The 23,825-nt window shown below is 38.0% G+C and overlaps 1 protein-coding gene and 1 pseudogene across 1 annotated transcript; both read right to left on the reverse strand.

The window, feature by feature from the left end:
- Nucleotides 1-2,728: 2,728 nt before the first annotated feature.
- LOC131167929 (phenylalanine ammonia-lyase-like) lies at nt 2,729-9,880 on the reverse strand (annotated as a pseudogene).
- Nucleotides 9,881-14,556: 4,676 nt separating this feature from the next.
- On the reverse strand, nt 14,557-18,302 carry LOC131167930 (phenylalanine ammonia-lyase). Its single transcript, XM_058127007.1, has 2 exons — nt 17,805-18,302; nt 14,557-16,561 (listed from the first exon to the last, which is right to left on the reverse strand). Exons 1-2 carry the CDS (start codon nt 18,173-18,175, stop codon nt 14,812-14,814), a joined length of 2,121 nt encoding a protein of 706 aa, XP_057982990.1. The 5' UTR covers nt 18,176-18,302; the 3' UTR covers nt 14,557-14,811.
- Nucleotides 18,303-23,825: the final 5,523 nt, after the last annotated feature.

Below are 23,825 nucleotides of genomic sequence, written 5' to 3' on the forward strand. Positions count from 1 at the left end.
AAGTGAACTATGTAATATGAATTATTGAGAACATGAAAAGTTGTATTATACAAAGATAACATTTACAGAGTAAGTAAGAATAAATTGTATATTGTAGTATCATATTTATATGTATATTGGGGCAAAGTATACACTCTGCCTTAGGACTTTATGAGAAAGGGGAGTGTCTTGATAGGTATAAGATGTAACCATATTGGGCTGCATAACATATTAGGGTAAAGGGAAGCTACTTATATGGGTGGGTAATCTTCCCTATTCTTAGGAACTTCTTCCAGTAAACTTTTGTTTGATGTGTATGTGAATACGAGATAAACTATCTACCTGAGAGCTTACTGAGTAAGGTAAGTGCTCAGATATGCTTCCATTGTAGCTATGAGTTGCATAAGATATCGGAGTAGAGGGGTGCTACTTGATTGGGTGGGTAATCTCCCCCCCCCCCCCTAATCCTTAGGAACTTTCGTTTTATTAAAATACACTGCATGTATGTGAGTATGGATAGAGAATGTTTTCATAACTGTGATATGTTTATAAATGATGATTATATATATTTGTACACAAACCTCATGAAAGCTACACACTGGTGTTAATCTATTTTGACTTACTAAGATGTGTCTCACCCGATATGGAATTTTATCTTTTTCAGGACCTTCGCGTGATCAAGCCTAGTGAGCTCGGGGCTGGTGTAGCATTTTTGAAAGAGGGCGAGGGTATAACCTTTGTATGTGTATATTATTGGGGTTGTAATATATTTATGTTTTTAAAGATGTAAATGTTGTGGATACTGGACGTTGGGTTATGTTTTTGAGATATATATAGATGTAGAAACTCTGGTATGTTATGGAAGAATTGTTATTATTCCCGCTGCATAACTAATATAGAGTCAGGTTCAAGTAAATGGAACATGTAGCACCCGAGCCCCACTTGACGGGTTTGGGGCATCACAAGATGGTAGCAAAGATATATTTCAAATAACACTCCAAACCCTAGTTTTGGGTTTGGGGCATTACATATGTTGTCGAGTCTATTGAGAGGTCTCATTCATATGGATAAGATGAGTATTCTAAGCCTTTGTTTTAATTCTCTTCATTTGGTTTTCCTCTATTTTCCTTTGGTTTATGTTTGCAGGTAATTTGTTTATGTTTGTGGTTGTTTGGTTTTGATTACATATAGGCATGTTTAAATTGTTTTAGTTTGGATAATGACATCGTTTTAGTTGTGTTTGGTATTGGTTTGTAATGTCAGCGATGATTTTGATAGTTTTTTTGTAAATCCCATGTGTCATACTTGTATCCATAGTATTTTTCCGCCATAAGTGAGAGCTATCAATAAAATTTGTGATTTCTTAAATAAAAAAAAAATTAGACAAATATAATGTAGTTGAATTCCATAGTATACATAATAAGTAGGCAGTTTGGGGTCTCATCCCAAGTCCAAATCCAATCCAAAATACTTTTTCTCTATTTAAGCATTCTTATAATTGTAATTTAGATGTTGTTTCTCAATGGCATTGATTGAAACTATAAATTAGGCATATTGAAAAATTGAGCAAACAAAATCAGGGAGAGAAAGAAAAAAGATAAAGAAGGAAAAAAGAAGAGAAGAAAAAAAAATAGTCAAACTTGAAATGGCATTTTAGGAACAAAGGAAAAGTGAAAAAAAGATATCAAGAGACAAAGAAGCATAAAATGCAAAACTTTCTAAGAATTATCAAGTTTGATTTAAAGAGAATGTGCCATTAGTGGGTCTATTCAAGTTAAATCACAAGTAGCTCCACATCAACAAGTGTTGATTTGTGCTTGCAATGCAGCCACTTAATTTGAAGAGGCTATAATATTTTCTTAATATATCCAATTTTGAGGTGGTTGATGCTGGCGCATCCTTGGTGGAGGAAACCCTTGTGCTCTTGTGCACCAGTCCATTAGAATCAATATGGATTTTGCTTAAATTTCTTACAAACAATGCCAACTCATGAAACATTAATCTTTTAGGTTGAGTTGCTTGTGTCACAACTTCTTTTAGGTCTTTAAAAATTGACTTACAAAATAAAACTAACAAAAGAATATATGCTCCTAAAATAGCCTTTGAAAGCCTAAGTTAAATTTGGTTGGGAAAGAGTACGGGATTTAAATGATGAAAATATGAACAACCTATATGGAATGGGTCAACCTACTTCCTTTCTATCCTTCCTCCAATGAGATTCTTGAGGTATGACTGATTAGTTGACTTTTTCCTTAGACCAATTTGCCTAATTTGATTCTTTTCTCATCACAAAGTATTTTTGGACACTTAAGCGACTTATTCTCTTGAAGCTAGATAAAATGAGAATGGATAATGTAGCATTACTCTACTTAGAACTAGTGAAATCGAACCATATATGTATTCATCAATCATTATAATAATACAACACCATTTGTGTACTTGTCATGTATGAAATATAGGAGAGGTAAAATTAACAATGGTAAAATTGCATTTCATATTATGGTTATTCTTTAGATTTAATACACATGGACATGAAAAGGACAATAAAATTTGGATAATGACCATGGCTTCGTGCAAATTTGAATATAAAAGCCCTCGATGCACTATGTTTAGCACCCAACAATTCCATTTGTCATTACCCCCAAAATAGAGAAGGAAAAAAAGGCATCACATATTGCTTGTAGTTTAGGTCCATCGTCATGCCATCCCTTTAAATTGCAACTTCAATGCTTAATGAAAGAAAAATGTACTAACAGAAGGGAAGAGGAGCAACATTCCACTCCTTGAGACAGTCCAGCAATGGATCAATGATCCTTCCTTCGCACATTGCTGAAAACACCTTCTCCAAGTCCTCGCCTGGGGACCGGACTTTTTCTCCAGTTAGCAACCCTGTTCCCAAATCCTCCCTCACGAACTTGTACAGCGGGTAAGAGCGGCACTCCTTCATTCGGTTTGGGATAGCTGGGTTCCCACTCTCAAGTGTAACCATTGCACCCTCAACTTCCTTGGGCAAAAGGGTCTTCAATTCCTCCTCGAATGCTGAAATCTTTTGGAAGATTGAAGTACTCACACTCTTCTCATTTTCACCATTTGCCAATGCATTCTCCACAAGAACTTGCCTCAGTTTTTGCATGGTAAGTGGCACTGTAGGGATCATCAGCATATGCGAACACATGTTCCCGATCCACAGCTTTTAGCAAATCCTTCTCGCAGAACCTGGATGGGTGAAGCTCTCCGTTGACACCAGTAGTACGAGTCTTCTTAGCCACTTGGCTGACTGTGCTCTTAACTGTGTTCTTCAAATTCTCCTCCAAGTGCCTCAAATCTATAGCCTGACATAATGCAACTAAATAGGTTGAAGACATGAGCTTCAAGATATCAACGGCTTCAGCTGTCTTTCTTGAAGAGATTAGTCCCAAGGATATCGCATCTTGGTTGTGCTGCTCAGCACTCTGCACATGGTTAGTGACAGGGTTTGCAAGAAATTGTAGCTCTGAACAGTATGATGCCATGGCAATCTCAGCTCCCTTGAAACCATAGTCTAAGCTTGGGTTTCGACCGCCAGAGAGATTCGAAGGCAAACCGTTGTTGTAGAAGTCATTGACAAGCTCAGAAAATCGGGCAAACATGAGTTTCCCAATTGAAGCAATGGCCAAACATGTGTTGTCCATGGAGACTCCAATTGGGGTTCCTTGGAAGTTCCCACCATGTAACGCTTTGTTCCTTGAAACATCAATCAATGGGTTATCGTTCACGGAGTTGATCTCCCGCTCAGTCGACTTGGTTGACGATCTGATCACTTCAATTTGTGGGCCAAGCCACTGGGGCGATGTTCGGAGGGCGTAGCGGTCCTTGGCTTCTGCAAGGAATCCACCTCATGTACCTTTTTGGACGCTTCAACATAAGAGCTTCCATCCAAAATGTGTTCCATAATAGCTGCAGCTTCAATCTAGCCTGGATGGTGTTTGAGCTTGTGAGTGAGGTGATCTATGAACTCAGGCATCCCCTGCATCACCTCTGCAAAAACTGTCGATAAAACTTTTGACAGAACTGCAAGAATGTTTGCCTTGAAAAGGACCATAGATGCCAACCCGGAACCAACTGCAGTGCCATTGACAAGAGCAAGGCCTTCCTTAGGCTGCAACTCAAAGAACCCGCCATCAATGCCCACGATACGGAAGGCTTCGATGGCATCAAGAGGCTCTCTAGAGGGTCCGACCGCCTTGGAATTGGGGCGGCCAGTGAGCAGGCCTGCAATATAGGAGAGCGGCACGAGGTCTCCCGAGGCGATGATGGTGCCACGGAGGGGGAGGCAGGGAGTGATGTTGTGGTTGAGGAGTTTGGCAATGGCTTCCAAGATTTCGAACCTGATGCCAGAATATCCTTAGAGGAGGGTGTTGATTCTCACTAGCATGGCTGCTCTTGCAGCCGAGTGAGGCAGTGTGTGACACGATTCTGTTCCATTGCCAAAGATGCCTGCGTTCAAAAATCTGCACGAGAAGCACCGATTCAGTAACGCATTAGCTATGATCTCACAATTTCAAAGAGAGTTTTAGTAGATGGTTTAGAGGAAGTGAACCAAATTAATAACACGGGTTAAGCAATTGTGATGACTCAGTGGCCAGTAACTCGTGCTGAGCAATTGCCATGACTCGGTGGTCAGTATATGAGTTATGCCCAACACAGTGGCTGGGCAACCATCCAATTTGACCATTGACTTGCGCTTTTGACATAGCCTAGGACAAAAGTCTTCTTCGCTTATCAATTCTACCTACCACCAAGTTAACACAGCCGAGTCCAAATTTGAGTTCTTCCCTCAACCCCACGCAGCCACGCCTTCACAAAATTGTTGGTGGGCCATTTTAATAGTTTGCTTATTTAATTTTCTCTCTGGAGTAGGTAAACCACCAAGCCAAATAGGCAAACACTCACGAAACCATATCCCAAGTAGAATGCTTTTTAAACATATACTGAGTAGAACTTTACAAATCACCAATTATCTTAATTGTAAATGTTAAACCTCAGCTCACCAATTTTTCAAGTTTTCTCAAAAATAAATATAAATCATATAGATTTTCTAATAAGAGATTGTCAACCATCAAAATTGAAAACTATGTGTCATAAGCTTCCTATTTTAATGGTAGGACAAGTATCACAGGCTCTCCACACTAGTAATACTTAAAATAGGTTTACAATGATAAAGATTATGTTGGTTACCTCCTAACATATTTTCATACCCATTATTTGACTTACTATTCTTGCTTTCCTAACACTTAACCATGCCTTTTCAAAACTAATTACTTAATTAAATAGAAAAATTTATTTATTAAGCACCCTTGTTTTAAACCCCAATCCAACCATCCACATGTCACAAATATAAGTCTCATTGAAGAACTGGTCACCATTGTACGGCCAGCACAAGAAAGGCACCCTGTTGCTTACACCTTCAATGATAGAGTTCCAACCACAATGGCTCACAAAACAAGCAACCAGAAGGGTGCCCAAGAACCTTTTGTTGAGGGGCCCAGTCCACCACGAGCCCTCGAAATCCCTCAGGGTATGCATCTACTGTTCTGTCTATGGAACCCGGCCTCGCAACCCACAAGAACGGTTTATTCGAGAGTTCGAGCCCGAAAGCCAATTCTTCAAACTGGGTTTGGTTAAACATTGTGAGGCTTCCAAAGGCAATGTATAGTACAGAGGAGGGTGGCCACTGGTTGAGCCATTTCAAACATGTTATGTCTTATGGCTGGAGGTGTTTGCTGCTGTCCAAAAGTGGGCCTATGGGCAGAAAATCTGGAAACAAGTCAAACACTGCAGGCTCAAGGTCATATACTGAGTTGCAGATTACCCAGTCTGCAAATTGCAAGGCTTTGTTATTTTTTATCATAGCTCTAAAAATGATCTGCTGCATGGTCTGGTTGCCACTGCAAGCCCAAACAAGGCTTTCAGTTTTCATGGGAGGCATGGCTGGAGACGACTGAATTATCTGGTTTCTTACTGGAACTCCTGCAGTGATTTTTTTTTTTTTGTTTTTTTTAGTTGATTCCATTTGCCCAAATATGCAATAGACCATATTTACTTTTGTCGGCCTAAACTTAATTTGTTGTGTTGTGTAGTTGCAGCAAAGTTATCAACAGTTGGTGAGAAGAAATTCTTACCATCGCTACTAATGACCCCATCATCAACCAGTTTTGGGATGCTATATTGCAAGGCCAACATGGCAGCTGCGGCTGGCAAGAAGGCTGCTAATCGTATCCCCATCTTTTCGGCAACTTCCAGAGCCCAAGCAGCAGTTATATCAGCTACAACACAAGCAACTTTGCCAACTCCGGATGCACTGATCTCCTCTGTGAGCTCCTGCAGTTTCCTGGGCATAAGCCGAAAGATTGCTTCGATCAACTTCCCTGGCTCATTCCTGGTTTCCCCATATTCCAACCCGAGTGCAACAGAGACCAGGCGAATCTGACCCGCTAAGTTATTCCTCATTCTCATTGCATCCCCAGCCTGCCTATGATTGAACTCGATGTTTACAAATGTAATATTGAAACCCTGCTTGGCTAAGCATCTTGAGAGCTCCATGAGGGGAATTTCATAGCCTTTTGCAGGATGAGGCACCACTATGACATGAGGATTGCCCATTTCCAGTTCCTTCCTTTTACTCTGTCTGCAGGTTTTGGGCTGATAGCTCTACTTGTAGATTGTGCTAATTGATGTCAAGTTAACCTCTATTTGAAGGGGGGCTTGGAATTGTTGGAGTGTGGTTGCGGATCTAGTTGTCTTTTCTTTAGTACTTATGCTAATGGTTGATTATGATCTTACATTTGTTTGGAGTTGTTTGTGTTTGCTTGTGGATCTAGTTGTCTTTTCTTTACTACTTATGCTAGTGATTGGGTTAGGTTTCCTTGCCCTTTCGAAAATGGTCTCGCTTGTGTTTTTTATTATGTATAGTTCAAATGTCTTGTCATTATTCTCATGAAAGTATGTTGAAATTTGGTTGAAGTTAAGCGGCTCTGGTTTCAGCAAAAATTCGTTTACCAAATTGCCCCCTTAATTCCAACAAGGGTACGTTATATTCCATTATTTGGATCTTGGAAAATACCTATTTGTCTAACAGTAGTACAAGTTAGTTCAGATGCTGTTTGGTTTGTAGAATGGAATTGGGTGGGAATAGAATGAAATGAAAATTTGAACAGAAAGAATAAGAAATCAAAGTACTAAATTTGACTCGATTCTACCTAATTCTATTTTGTTCTTATCTACTAAAAATGCAATCAATAATAATAATAATAATAATAATAATAATAATAATAATAATAATAAGTGGAGCCTCAAACCGTCCACAACCAAATTAGAAATGGAAAGAACAATATCAAAATTTTTATAAAAAATTACATTTTTCTTGTTATTGAAAAAAATCAGACTTGAATCCTTTGAAATTATAAATTTTATTATACATTCAGTACACAAGAATGAAATACAATTGAATGAAATAGAATTAAATTTATTGATTTCACATTTCTCTTCCTTTTAAGGCCTTCACATCTAGGTCCTAATACACTGATTTAGACCTCTCCCCTCCGTGTTTGGTAGAAACAATTAATTAATTAAAAGTTCAAAAAAATTGAAATGATGTTAAAAGATAATATTGAAAAAAAATATGAAAAATAACATCGGAAAATTATCATCAATGCGCGCCACAAAATTTAAATCAAAACCGTACATCATCCTTTCGACTAAAGATTGACTCTAGTTTTTTTTTTTTTTTCCAAGTAATCAATTTCATTCAATTTAATTACTTTGTTATAGGATTCAGAAACTTGATTAGAAGTTTTGGTTTTAGGTTTTGATTTTCCCCCTCAAATTTATATAATTTTTATATGTTTACATGAATGAAGTGACATTTAGCCAAATTATGAGACACAAAGAACAATTAATTATTGAGAAAATTTTTTTGAGCATTTCTCAATTTGTACACTATTACCTTTAAAAGAGTGGTGTCATATACATAGAAAATTGATATAACATTTGATCATAAGTTGTAAATTTTTTCTAAATACACTTGCGAATAACAGGAACAAATAATTAACCATTCCCCTTTTTTGGTATGTAAATCTTCTTTTTGGTTAGACCATATTTTAAACTTTTAAAGTTTATTGAATCTGAAAGACATGAAATTACAAAAAGCTTTTGACAGTTTGGAATGTAAAAGTTTTACATATTCACATCTCACACGAAGCCTAGTTTCCCCTAGCGCTCATATTTGTTATATCAAAATTTTCAATGATCTAAGATACAACTCTCTCTTATTTTCAAAACTGAAAACTTTGTGTCATAGACTTCCTTATTTTAATGATAGGACAAGTCCACACTAGTAATATCCCCACTAAGTACTTGAAATAGGTTTACAATGATAAAGATTATGTCATCATTTGGTTAGCCTCCTAACATATTTTCATACCCATTGTTTGACCTACTATTCTTGATTTCCTAACACCTAACCATGCATTTTCAAAACTAATTACTTAATTAAGTAGAAAAAATTTATTTATTACGAGAGTCACAAGAGTTACCCGTGTTTTAAAGGACTTAATTGAGGCAAGCCTCCAGGCAAAAAATGCCTAAAATGCTTTAAAGTTTAATCTAAAATATTAAATTTATTTATTTTAGGCAAAAAAATGCTTAAATACCCATGTTTTGCGCTTTTTTAGTTGAGACTTACGCATTTTAGGTGTGTGATTTTCAAGTAAAAATTGGTTAAAAAGTTTTAATTACATGTTTTTATGAAAGGAATCTCATAAAATGAATTGATTTTAAGAACTCTTGACCCTCAAACTTTCGAAAATAAGAGAGAGTTGTATCTTAGATCATTAAAATAGTTTGAACTTTGTAATAGTATAACTAGCTCGTCTTGATTTATTTCATGTATTATGTCATGTATTCAAGTTAGCAAATTTTGAACGCTCCCAAATAGTTTGCAAAGTATATATATTTTTTCTTAAAAATAAATTCTTAAAAGATTTAGGCCCGAACGTTATGCCTCATTTTTTATGGATTAAAACGGCTCGCCTTAGGGAGAAAATATTTAATAATAGAAGGGAGCGTCCTCTAATATATCTATTTTACAATTTCTTTGTATGCTTGTGACCATTACGGTATCAAGAAAATATTTAGTGGAATGGGCTTTTACTATGGAGTCGTCACCTAATATAATATATTTTGCTATTGCCTCATGCGCTCCTAATGATTCCGGGCCTATGACTCAGGTCACCATGAACGTATGGCTCTACATCATTCCGCAATTGGTCTATCAATACTGTATTAAACGTGGCACTTTAACGTCCCAATACTCAAACCATGCATGCATCTTCCAAGTAAAAAAAATAAAAATGATTACTATTTTAATCGAGAAAAATAAATTTAAATTACGATTAGAGGAGAAAGCAAGATCGATTTGGTTCACCTAATAAGCTCCTTCTGAAGGGCACCGCCATTTTTGGTTCTCCTATGCGACGTCGCACCGAACCCCGTGGTGTCCGTCCCATTACACATGCTTTCCATCACCCACTCGCTGCTCGCATTTACGCCCGCCCTCGCCGTCTCCTCCAGCTCCACCTTCACGCTCCCCCCGCCGATCGCCGCCACCTGCGCCACCGTCAGCGTCTCCCCGCCCAGCCGCACCACCGCCTTCCGGTACTCCGCCACCATCCTCTTCACCTCCTCCAGGTGGCTCCCGCGCAGTGACTCCGCCGCCGCTCCCCAGTTCAGCGGGTCGTACTCACCGCCGCAAGCAACGGAAGACTTCTCGCCGGCGATTTCCATTCCAAGAGAGAGAGTGAAAGCGTGAGGGAGAGAGAGAGAGAGAGGCGATCGTGTCATTAAGAGGAAATCTTGGGGTGCTTGGGGGATGGACTTCCTGAGTTGAACGTTGGGGGCGGAGGTGTTTAAATATGGTGTGGGGGGTGGGCCCACTATATTTTATTTTGGGATTGGATCAAGGGGGGGGGGGGGGGTTGGTCGTGTGGCTCTAGCTGATGGGTTGTTGAGGACGAATGGTGGCCGTTGGATGGGATTGGGTCGGAATCCAACGATGGAGGAGGGGGTGACGTGCTTTTCATGTGGGGCCAGGGCTAGGGAATGGAGGCGTTACGCGCAGTGTGAAGTCTGAGTTGTTAGGTTGGCAAAAATTACCAAGGTTAAAATGTTGTTATTTTTTAATTAACCTCATTTAAATATTTCTAAAAATGACAAACAGGTCCTAAACGGTCAAAAATTCAGGGGTGTCCATATATTCCTCCTCATTTGCAAAAATTAATGTGAGATTAGCAAACATAATTAGCAAATATCCTCTAAATTTCAAAAACCTATTTTTCATATTCAAGCTTTATACTCCCATTCTTACTCATACATATTACAAATTCCACTTAGTAAGAGTGCTCTTGTGTTCATCTCACCAAGCTTAAACTCTCACTTGCTCATTTTGATTGAGATTAATATTTCTTTAAGAGTAAGCTTCTAGTTTTTCTAGGGGGTTTCATAAATAAGTCTTCCATAGGAAAACTTCTTAGAGCTTCTAAATTTTGCATTTTCATTGCAATACTCAAGAGTTCATATTGTGTTTTGGTTGGGCAAAATATTTTACAAATCGTTTTCAAATATCTCTTGTGCTTATCTTTGAGAAATATTTTGAGATATTTGTTTGTGTGCTGAAGATATCTGTTGTTATATCTTTTGATTGATATTATCATCTTGACACAACGATCAAATAATTTTTACAAACCATTTTTTAATATCTCTTGTGGTTTATTTTGAGAAAAATATTTGTTGAGGTATTTGAAGTGTGCTTGTGATCTTTGTTGCTGCATTGTGATTGAGATTATTATTTTGACATAAAGATCCAATCATTTACACTCTCACGTACTAATTGCAATATTTGCATAAATCTTTGAGAGTAGGTGCTAAGACTACATTGAGTTTATCATATCTTATCATTTGGTAGTGTGTTGATTATATTGGTACATATCCGCTTAGTGTAAGAAGCATTTTACGTGTATGCAAATTATCGGTTAAATTTTTTGTATTCTAGGCACAGGCCTGAAGATGGAGATTAGCCCTGTTGAATAGTCCTGGATTGGCTTAGACCCGGTTAGGAAAGTTAGGTGCACCATCCTAGTAAGGTGTAAGTTAAGGTCAGCCCCATTAATTGACCTGGTTGTAAACAGTGTCACTCCACCCATTAAGTGAGCTTATAGTGTAATCCTTATGCCGGTGTGCCAAGACGAAGACGTAGGAAGTTTGCCGAACCTCGATAACATTTATGGTGTTGTCCCCTTTACTGCTTTATTGTGCATGCTTGGTTAAATTTCTATTGGAGTTTAAATTTCGCTGTATATTTACATTGATTTATTTTATATGCACTAGATTGACCTTAGGCTTGTGTAATACTGCTGTTAGTGGATTGTCCTAAGGGATAAATTTTTAAATACCAATTCACCCCCCTCTTGAGATTGTACCAAAGCTAAAAATTGGTCTAAATAAGATTTTACGAGGAAAAACACTTTGTATGATTAACTTAATAGTAAGTATTTAAGAAGATGTTTAACTTGAGAGAGAGAGAGAGAGAGAGAGAGAGAGAGAGAGAGAGAGAGAGAGAGAGAGAGAGGTGGAAATTTGTATTGTTAAGTTTATAAAAACTCTATTGTGTGCCAAATCAACAATTTGTAAGTTAGGAAAAAATGCGCCAAATCAACAATTTTTATCAAACAAATGGGTAACATCTAATCCTTTTTAAGTCTTTCTTCCACCGGGTATCACATTCTCCCCCACTTACAGAATGCAATGTCCTCATTGTGAACCCACATTTTCAAACCTAGGCGATGTGAATCTTATCACACTTCTGGTTGGGTAATTGTTATGACACCATTTTGTAACGCCCAGACCTGGGTTTGCCAGGGAGTACTGTGTCTCTCCTCCTCTACCTAGACCAGATAATAAGGGGGCGGGTCTTATGGGACTAATGACTGGCCCCACAGACCAACACATATGCTTTTCAATGTGTTTTGTCTTCACTTACACACTTCCTGAGAAAACTTCCCAAAAGGTTACCCATCCCAAGATTACTATACGTCAAGCATGCTTAACTGTGAAATTCTTACGGAAAGGCTCCCAAAAAGAAAGGTGCAGCTTGTTGGTATGGATAATAACATCTAATCCTTTTTGAACCTTTCTTCCATGGGGTATCACATTCTCCCCTACTTACAAAGCGCAACGTCCTCATTGTGAACCCACATTTCCAAACCCAAGTGATGTGAATGTCATCACACTTCTGGTTGGGTAATTTCTCTGATACTATTTTGTAACACCCCGACCTAGGTCTTCTAGGGAGCACTGCGTCTCTCCTCCTCCACCTGGACTAGACAACAGGGGGCGAGCCTTATCAGACTAATAATTGGCCTCACAAACCAACATGTGTCATTTTTAGTGTGTTTTGTCCTCACTCGCACACTTCCTAAGAAAACTTTTCAGAAGGTCATCCATCCCAAGATTACTCCAAGCCAAGCACGCTTAACCGTGGAGTTCTTACGGGAAAGCTCCCGAAAAGAAATATGCTTCTTGTTGATATGGGTAGTAACATCTAATCCTTTTTAATCCTTTCTTCCACAGGATATTACATATAATGCATTTTTTGACTAGGAAAATAGGTAAGAATATTAGTGACAATTATCATAAAACGTTACTAATAGTCTATTATTAGTAACAATTTAGAAAAACCGTCACTAATAGTCCTGTATTAGTAACGATTTATAGAACCGTCACTAATATTGCATTTATGGACTAGGAAAAAGGTCAAGAATATTAGTGGCGGTTTTCATAAACCATCATTAATAGTCTATCATTAATAACAGTTTATAAAAATTATCACTATTGTCTTGTATTAGTAACAGTTTATAGAACCGTCACTAATAGTCTATTATTAGTAACTGTTTAGAAAAATAGTCACTAATAGTCTTGTATTAGTAATGGTTTATAGAACTGTCATTAATAATGCATTTGTTGACTAAGAAAAAAGTCAAGAATATTAGTGACGGTTTTATGAACTATCACTAATAATCTAAAATCTTAAAACCCTAACCCCGCATGGTTTTCTCCCATTTTTTCCCCAAACTTCTTTACTCCTCTCCCTCATTTCCCCCTCCCTCCTCCTCCTTGCACATGTCGTCTCCGACCACCCCCCATAGTTCCTTCCTTTTCCCACCGCCATTTCCGCCGCTTGCATGAGATGCTCCCGTCACTGCCGCCGAGCTTCCCTCCTCCCTTCTGCAAATGGTTGTGTGTGTGTGTGTGTGTGTGTGTGTGTGTGTGTGTGTGTTTGTATTGTCAGCGATGGTTTTGTAAATCCCATGTGTCATACTTGTATCCATGGTATTCCTCCGCCATAAATGAGGGCTATCAATAAAATATGGGATTTCTTAAAAAAAAAAATTAGACAAATATAATGTAGTTGAATTCCATAGTATACATAATAAGTAGGCAATTTGGGGTCTCATCCCAAGTCCAAATCCAATGCCAAAATACTTTTTCTCTATTTAAGCATTCTTATAATTGTAATTTAGATGCTGTTTCTCAATGGCATTGATTGAAACTATAAATTAGGCATATTGAAAAATTGAGCAAACAAAATCAGGGAGAGAAAGAAAAAAGATAAAGAAGGAAAAAAGAAGAGAAGAAAAAAAAATAGTCAAACTTGAAATGGCATTTAAGGAACAAAGGAAAAGTGAAAAAAAATATCAAGAGACAAAGAAGCATAAAATGCAAGACTTTCTAAGAATTATCAAGTTTGATTTAAAGAAAATGGGCCATTAGTGGGTCTATTTAAGTTAAATCACAAGTAGCTCCACATCAACAAGTGTTGATTTGTGCTTGCAATGCAGCCACTTAATTTGAAGAGGCTATAATATTTTCTTAATATATACCATTTTTGAGGTGGTTGATGCTGGCGCATCCTTGGTGGAGGAAACCCTTGTGCTCTTGTGCACCAGTCCATAAGAATCAATATGGATTTTGCTCAAATTTTTTACAAACAATGCCAACTGATGACACATTAATCTTTTAGGTTGAGTTGCTTGTGTCACAACTTCTTTTAGGTCTTTAAAAATTGACTTACAAAATAAAACTAGAAAAAGGATATATCCTCCTAAAATAGCCTTTGAAAGCCTAAGTTAGATTTGTTTGGGAAAGAGTATACGAGATGTAAATGATGAAAATATGAAACAACCTATATGGAATGGGTCAACGGTCAACCTACTTTCTTTCTATCCTTCCTCTAACTTGAGGTATGACTGACTAGTTGACCTTTTCCTTAGACCAATTTGCCTAATTTGATTCTTTTCTCATCACAAAGTATTTTTGGACACTTAAGCAACTTATTCTCTTGAAGCTAGATAAAATGAGAATGGATAATGTGGCATTACTCTACTTAAAATTAGTGAAATCGAACCATATATGTATTCATCAATCATTATAATAATACAACACCATTTGTGTATTTGTTATGTAAGAAATATAGGAGATGTAAAATTAACAATGGTAAAATTGCATTTCATATTATGATTATTCTTTAGATTTAATACACATGGATATGAAAAAGACAATAAAATTTGGATAATGACCATGGCTTCGTGCAGATTTGAATACAAAACCCATCAATTCCATTTGTCATTTCCCCCAAACTAGAGAAGGAAACAAAGGCATCACATATTGCTTGTAGTTTAGGTCCATCCTCATGCCATCTCTTCAAATTGCAACTTCAATGCTCAATGAAAGAAAAATGTACTAATAGATGGGAATAGGAGCACCATTCCACTCCTTGAGACAGTCCAGCAATGGATCAATGATCCTTCCTTCGCACATTGCTGAAAACACCTTCTCCAAGTCCTCGCCTGGTGATCGGACTTTTTCTCCAGTGAGCAACCCTGTTCCCAAATCCTCCCTCACGAACTTGTACAGCGGGTAAGAGCGGCACTCCTTAATTCGGTTTGGGATAGCTGGGTTCCCACTCTCAAGTGTAACCCTTGCACCCTCAACTTCCTTGGGCAAAAGGGTCTTCAATTCCTCCTCGAATGCTGAAATCTTTTGGAAGATTGAAGTACTCACACTCTTCTCATTTTCACCATTTGCCAATGCATTCTCCACAAGAACTTGCCTCAGTTTTTGCATCAATGGGTAAGTGGCACTGCAGGGATCATCAGCATATGCGAACACATATTCCCGATCCACAGCTTTTAGCAAATCCTTCTCGCAGAACCTGGATGGGTGAAGCTCTCCGTTGACACCAGTAGTAAGGGTCTTCTTAGCCACTTGGCTGACTGTGCTCTTAATTGTGTTCTTCAAATTCTCCTCCAAGTGCCTCAAATCTATAGCCTGACATAATGCAACTAAATAGGTTGAAGACATGAGCTTCAAGATATCAACGGCTTCAGCTGTCTTTCTTGAAGAGATTAGTCCCAAGGAATTCACATCTTGGTTGTGCTGCTCAGCACTCTGCACATGGTTAGTGACAGGGTTTGCAAGAAATTGTAGCTCTGAACAGTAAGATGCCATGGCAATCTCAGCTCCCTTGAAACCATAGTCTAAGCTTGGGTTTCGACCGCCAGAGAGATTCGAAGGCAAACCGTTGTTGTAGAAGTCATTGACAAGCTCAGAAAATTGGGCAAACATGAGTTTCCCAATTGAAGCAATGGCCAAACGTGTGTTGTCCATGGAGACTCCAATTGGGGTTCCTTGGAAGTTCCCACCATGTAACGCCTTGTTCCTTGAAACATCAATCAATGGGTTATCGTTGACAGAGTTGATCTCCCGCTCAATCGACTTGGTTGACGATCTGATCACTTCAATTTGTGGGCCAAGCCACTGGGGCGATGTTCGGAGGGCGTAGCGGTCCTGTTTTGGCTTCTGCAAGGAATCCACCTCATGTACCTTTTTGGACGCTTCAACATAAGAGCTTCCATCCAAAATGTGTTCCATAATAGCTGCAGCTTCAATCTGGCCTGGATGGTGTTTGAGCTTGTGAGTGAGGTGATCTGTGAACTCAGGCATCCCCTGCATCACCTCTGCAAAAACTGCAGATAAAACTTCTGACAGAACTGCAAGAATGTTTGCCTCGAAAAGGACCATAGATGCCAACCCGGAACCAACTGCAGTGCCATTGACAAGAGCAAGGCCTTCCTTAGGCTGCAACTCAAAGAACCCGCCATCAATGCCCGCGATACGGAAGGCTTCGCTGGCATCAAGAGGCTCTCCGGAGGGTCCGACCGCCTTGGAATTGGGGCGGCCAGTGAGCAGGCCTGCAATGTAGGAGAGCGGCACGAGGTCTCCCGAGGCGGTGATGGTGCCACGGAGGGGGAGGCAGGGAGTGATGTTGTGGTTGAGGAGTTTGGCAATGGCTTCCAGGATTTCGAACCTGATGCCAGAATATCCTTGGAGGAGGGTGTTGATTCTCACTAGCATGGCTGCTCTTGCAGCCGAGTGAGGCAGTGTGTGACACGATTCTGTTCCATTGCCAAAGATGCCTGCGTTCAAAAATCTGCACGAGAAGCACCCATTCAATAACGCATTAGCTATGATCTCACAATTTCAAAGAGAGTTTCAGTAGATGGTTTAGAGGAAGTGAACCAAATTAATAACACGGGTTAAGCAATTGTGATGACTCAGTGGCCAGTAACTCGTGCTGAGCAATTGCCATGACTCGGTGGTCAGTATATGAGTTATGCCCAACACAGTGGCTGGGCAACCATCCAATTTGACCATTGACTTGCGCATTTGACATACATAAATATGTGTTTAATTAATTATTTAATTAGGTACTAAATTCATATTCACATATATTCTATTCATGGACGAGTTTTAATAATTTAATAAAATTATTAAATTATTAATTTGTTAGTTAATTACAAACTATTAAAAATAATTTTAAATAAATAATTCAACATTTAGGGGTCATTTGGTTCATGATATAAAAAATATTGGCATACAATAATATTTCTAAGAATCTCATTCCTAAGAATAGATTGTCTAACTCATCAAAATATTTTTGTTTGGTTCACGTTGTAATATTTCTAAGAATGTGCACAGGATTCGCATGTTAATGTTTAATTGATTTAACATGGGAATCCTAATCGATATTTTAATAAAATGCAATTATATCATAGACCTTGTGTAACTATGTGAATAACAATTATATTTTTCAACCCAAAAACCTACTAAAATTACGTATTTAATTAAATTTATATCCTAAATTTTTTAGCAATTGTAAATTTAAAATATTTAACACTAAATAATTGATTAATCAAAATAATTGAGGTCAATATAGTGTCCAAATTTGAGCTCTTCCCTCAACCCCACGCAGCCATGCCTTCAAAAAATTGTTGGTGGGCCATTTGTATAGTTTGCTTATTTAATTTTCTCTCTGGAGTAGGTAAACCACCAAGCCAAATAGGCAAATACTCATGAAACCATATCCTAAGTAAAATGCTTTTTAAACATATAATGAGTAGAATTTTACAAATCACCAATTATCTTAATTGTAAATGTTAAACCTCGGCTCACCAATTTTTCAAGTTTTCTCAAAAATAAATATAAATCATATAGTTTTTCTAATAAGAGATTGTCAACCATCAAAACTGAAAACTTTGTGTTATAAGCTTCTTATTTTCAAGTTTTCTCAAACAAAAAAATAAAAATAAAAATAAAAATGATTTACTATTTTAATCGAGAAAAATAAATTTTAAATTACGATTAGAGGAGAAAGCAAGATCGATTTGGTTCACCTAATAAGCTCCTTCTGAAGGGCACCGCCATTTTTTGTTCTCCTATGCGACGTCGCACCGAACCCCGTGGTGACCCCGTAGCTGTCCGTCCCATTACGCATGCTTTCCATCACCCACTCGCTGCTCGCATTTACGCCCGCCCTCGCCGTCTCCTCCAGCTCCACCTTCACGCTCCCCCCGCCGATCGCCGCCACCTGCGCCACCGTCAGCGTCTCCCCGCCCAGCCGCACCACCGCCTTCCGGTACTCCACCACCATCCTCTTCACCTCCTCCAGGTGGCTCCCGCGCAGTGACTCCGCCGCCGCTCCCCAGTTCAGCGGGTCGTACTCACCGCCGCAAGCAACGGAAGACTTCTCGCCGGCGATTTCCATTCCAAGAGAGAGAGTGAAAGCGAGAGAGAGAGAGAGGGAGAGAGAGAGGCGGTTGTGTAATTAGGAGGAAATCTTGGGGTGCTTGGGGATGGACTTCCTGAGTTGAAGGTTGGGGGCGGAGGTGTTTAAATATGGTGTGGGGGGTGGGCCCACTATATTTTATTTTGGGATTGGATCAAGGGGCGTGGTAGGTAGGCATAAGAGGCGGGGTTGGTCGTGTGGCTCTAGCTGATGGGTTGTTGAGGACGAATGGTGGCCGTTGGATGGGGTTGGGTCGGAATCCAAAGATGGAAGCGGGGTGACGTGCTTTTCATGTGGGGCTAGGGCTAGGGATTGGAGGCGTTACGCGCAGTGTGAAGTCTGAGTTGTGTCCGGTGGTCGCTGCTAACGTCGAAGGGAAATGAGAAGGTGAAGGTGAAGGTGAAGGTGGAAAGGGACAAGAGGCGTTGGGTAAATACGTGGTTGGTGGGGACTGGTTCACACGGGACGGATTCTCAAGAGTTTTACAAAAATATTTAAATGAAAAATAAAATAAATGTAATTGTGGGGCACTTGGTCAAACAAAACCTAATTTGACTTTTTAAAACTCCATATAAGCCAAAATCAACCATTGAAGGTCCATTTTAGTTTAAATGAATTTGATTTCCTGCCCATTTTGTGCCAATAGAGCTCGCTTTTTGAAAAGTCGATTCTTATTAAAAAAAAATTTGTACCAGCTTCCAGGTCAATCTTGTCTAACGTCAATAAAAAGAATCGACTTTTAGAAAGTCAGTTCATAATAAAAATATCTGCATGAATTTTAAGGGCATGGATGTGTGTCAGCAAAATCGACTTTCTAAGGGTCAGTTATGCCTTCCACGCACACTCTCATTTTATGTTTTGATCTTTTTCTTTGAATTTTTTGTTTTGATCTTTTTTCGTGATTTTTTTTATATAAAAAAAAAATTATTCCTTTATTTTACCTATTTTGGATTTATTAAGAAATAGAAAAATTAAAAGAAAAATTGTAAAAGTGGACGAAAGGAAATTACAAAAAAATAAGTTAATTTCTTTTATTTTTACAATAGTTATCGAAACTAGAAAAATAATAATAAGCAATTTTTGATACTATTTGTTTGGGAATATAATTTATAATTTTTTAAATAATTATAAAAAATGACACCTTATATTTAATTTTTATATATGAAATAAGTTGAAAAATATCCTTTCTTTAATTTTTTAGATTTTTAATTCTTACTTTACGTATGGGTGTTTGGAATTTAGATTTTGGACTTTAATTTGCAAGACTTATGTATATAGTTTCTTTTCTTTTTTTTTTCTTTTTTTTTTTTTCTAAAATCCACACAACTCCAAACTCAAATCCCACCATAAGTGTTCTTGGTATGAAAAAATACCTACGAGTGATTTAAAGTTTCAAATTAATCTATACTTTCTTCATTAATGTCTGCTTATCTTGAATACTATAGTTTCCTGCATTTCATTGGTGTTGACCCTATGGTCATACTCAGTTTTGATAATGACAAATACTCTTTGTATTTGATAGTTTTCAAGTTTGTGTGCAGGATCATACTTACTGGATTATATTGATGACATGCAACAATTTGAAGAAAAATGAAGACCCTGACATATTATTTGTTTATTATAATTTATATTTATCATTTTGGGTCTGTAATAGTAATATAAAAACATGGTCTGTAATAATTAATGTCTTACCTGCATGGTAGGATAGATAAGCTCAAGACCATAAATGGACCTTAGGGATTCGGTCGACTGACGCCAGATTTTTAGGGTATATACTCAAAGGCCTTAGATCGACTATAAGACCCACAATATTGCATGAAAATAACCCACATAATCTTAGTGTCGATTATCATGTGAATAGAGGTAACTTTATAAGAAGAAAAAGACCGAAATGCACAAAAAAGGCTTATTCGGTCGACCGAACTTCTACACGCAGAACTCTTCGGTCGACCAAACCTCCACCGAGTCAACGTTTTGACTCTTCGGTCGATCAACAAAAAATGTTCTCCAATGCCCTAGTCGACCGTACCTCCCTGGGGTTAACAATTGACTCTTCGGTCGACCGACTAGAAAATGATCTCCACGCTCTGGTCTGCCGAACATCCTCGGGAGAAGCCCCAATTGCCTAGTCGACCGAACCTCCTAGTTCAAATTGATCTAGTTGACCGAACCGTGTGGATTTGGAAAATTGCCTTTGAAACCTTAAGTACGGTTGACCATTTTTTTAGTTCAAAATTCACCTGATCAACTGAACCTAGACACTCGGTCAACCGAACCTTAAGTATGGTCGACTGGTGCTCTCAGGTTGACGAAAATTACCAAGGTTAAAACATTGTTATTTTTTAATTAACCTCATTTAAACATTTCAAAAAATGACAAACAGGTCCCAAACGGTCAAAAATTCAAGGGTGTCCGTATATTCCTCCTCATTTGCAAAAATTAGTGTGAGATTAGCAAACATAATTAGAAAATATCCTTTGAATTTCAAAAAGTTTATTTTTCATATTCAAGCTTTATACTCCCATTCTTACTTATCCATATTACAAATACCACTTAGTAAGAGTACTCTTATGTTCATCTCACCAAGCTTAAACTCTCACTTGCTCATTTTGATTGAGATTAATATTTCTTTGAGAGTAAGCTTCTAGTTTTTCTAAGGGGCTTCGTAAATAAGTCTTCCATAGGAAAACTTCTTAGAGCTTCTAAATTTTGCATTTTCATTGCAATACTCAAAAGTTCATATTGTGTTTTGGTTGCGAAAAATATTTTATAAATCGTTTTCAAATATCTCTTGTGCTTATCTTTGAGAAATATTTGGAGATATTTGCTTGTGTGCTGAAGATCTCTGTTGCTATATCTTTTGATTAATATTATCATCTTGACACAAAGATCAAATAATTTTTACAAACCATTTTTGAATATCTTTTGTGGTTTATTTTGAGAAAAATATTCGTTGAAATATTTGAAGTGTGCTTGTGATCTTTGTTGCTGCATTGTGATTGATATTATTATTTTGACACAAAGATCCTATCACTTACACTCTCATGTACTAATTGCAATATTTGCATAAATTTTTGAGAGTAGACACTAAGATTACATTGAGTTTATCATATCTTATCATTTGATAGTGTGTTGATTATATTGGTACATATCCGCTTAGTGTAAGAAGCATTTTACGTGTACGCAAATTATCGGTTAAATTTTTTATATTCTAGGCACAGGTCTGAAGAGGGAGACTAGCCCTGTTGATAGTCCTAAGTTAGCTTAGACCCGGTTAAGAAAGTTAGGTGCACCATCCTAGTAAGGTATAAGTTGAGGTCAGCCCCATTAATTGACCTAGTTGTAAACGGTGCCACTCCACCCATTAAGTGAGCTTATAGTGTAATCCTTTTGCAGGTGTGCCAAGGCGAAGACGTAGGCAGTTTGCCGAACCTTGATAACATTTCTGGTGTCATCCCCTTTACTGCTTTATTGTGCATGCTTGGTTAAATTTCTATTGCAGTTTAAATTTCGCTGTATATTTACATTGATTTATTTTATATGCACTAGATTGACCTTTGGCTTGTTTAATACTATTGTTAGTGGATTGTCCTCAGGGATAATTTTTAAATACCAATTCACCCCCCTCTTGAGATTGTACCAAAGCTAACAATTGGTCTAAATAAGATTTTACGAGGGAAAACACTTTCTATGATTAACTTAATAATAAGTATTTAAGAAGACATTTAACTTGAGAGAGAGAGAGAGAGAGAGAGAGAGAGAGAGAGAGAGAGAGAGAGAGGTGGAAATTTGTATTGTTAAGTTTATAAAAACTCTATTGTGTGCCAAATCAACAACTTGTAAGTTAGGAAAAAAGATAAATATTATATTTGTAAGTTAGGAAAAAATGCGCAAAATCAACAATTTTTAATCAAACAAATGAGTAACATCTAATCCTTTTTAAGCCTTTCTTCCATTGGGTATCACATTCTCCCACACTTACAGAATGCAATGTCCTCATTGTCAACCCACATTTCCAAACCCCAGGTGATGTGAATCTTATCACACTTCTGGTTGGGTAATTGCTATGACACCAATTTATAATGCCCCGACTTGGGTCTACTAGGGAGCACTGCGTCTCTTCTCCTCCACCTGGACTAGATAATAGGGGGCGGGTCTTATCGAACTAATGACTGGCCCCATAAACCAATACCTGTGTTTTTCAATGTGTTTTGTCCTCACTCACACACTTTCTGAGAAAACTTCCCAAAAGGTCACCCATCCCAAGATTACTATAAGCCAAGCATGCTTAGTCGTGGAGTTCTTACGGAAAAGCTCCCGAAAAGAAAGGTGCAGCTTATTGGTATGAGCAATAACATCTAATCCTTTTTAAGCCTTTCTTCCATGGGATATCACATTCTCTCCTACTTACAAAACGCAACGTCCTTGTTATGAACCCACATTTCCAAACCCAAGCGATGTGAATCTTATCACACTTCTGGCTGGGTAATTACTCTGATACCATTTTGTAACGCCCCAACCTGGGTCTGCTAGGGAGCACTGCGTCTCTTCTCCTCCACCTGGACCATACAATAGGGGGCGAGCCTTATCGGAGTAATGATTGGCCCCACAAACCAATATGTGTCCTTTTTAGTGTGTTTTGTCCTCACTCGCACACTTCCTGAGAAAACTTCCTAGAAGGCCACCCATCCTAAGATTACTCCAAGCCAAGCACGCTTAACCGTGGAGTTATTATAGGAAGGCTCCCAAAAAGAAATGTGCATCTTGTTAATATGAGTAGTAACATCTAATCCTTTTTAATCCTTTCTTCCACAGGATATCACAAATAATGCATTTTTTTACTGGAAAAATGGGCAAGAATATTAGTGACGATTATCATAAACCGTCACTAATAGTCTATTATTAGTAACAGTTTAGGAAAATCGTCACTAATAGTCTTGTATTAGTAAAGGTTTATAGAACCGTCACTAATATTGCATTTGTTGACTGGGAAAAAGGTCAAGAATAATAGTGGTGGTTTTTATAAATTGTCACTAATAGTCTATCATTAGTAACATTTTATAAAAATTATCACTAATAGTCTTGTATTAGTAACAGTTTATAAAAGCATCACTAATAGTATATTATTAGTAACCGTTTAGAAAAATCATCACTAATAGTCTTGTATTAGTAACGGTTTATAGAACTATCATTAATAATGCATTTGTTGACTAAGAAAAAAGTCAAGAATATTGGTGATGGCTTTATGAACCATCACTAATAATCTAAAATCTTAAAACCCTAACCCTGCATGGATTTCTCCCATTTCTTCCCCAAACTTCTTTACTCCTCTCCCTCCTTTCCTCTTCCTCCCTGCGCACGTCATCTCCAACCACCCCCCGAAGTTCCTTCCTTTTCCCACCGCAATTTCCGCCACTTGCATGAGCTGCTCCCGCTGTTGCCGCCGAGTTTCCCTCCTTCCTTCTGCAAATGGTTATATGTGTGTGTGTGTGGGTGTGTACGCACGCGCATGTATGTGTCTGTGATAGTGTGTGTCTCTGTGTGTGTGTGTGTGTGTGTGTGTGTGTGTGACTGTGTGTGTGTGTGTTATTTTAATTTATATAATTTAATTGTATGGATTTTCATTGAG

The sequence above is a fragment of the Malania oleifera genome, chromosome 11 (genome assembly GCF_029873635.1).
Source record: "Malania oleifera isolate guangnan ecotype guangnan chromosome 11, ASM2987363v1, whole genome shotgun sequence".
Lineage (NCBI taxonomy): Eukaryota > Viridiplantae > Streptophyta > Magnoliopsida > Santalales > Ximeniaceae > Malania > Malania oleifera.

Coding starts and splice junctions, on each gene's coding strand:
- LOC131167930 (XM_058127007.1), bottom strand. CDS start 18,175: ATGGAAATCGCCGGCGAGAAGTCTTCCGTTGCTTGCGGCGGTGAGTAC. Junction 16,562..17,804: donor CTTCAGAAGGAGCTTATTAG/GTGAACCAAATC, acceptor CTTCTCGTGCAG/ATTTTTGAACGCAGGCATCT.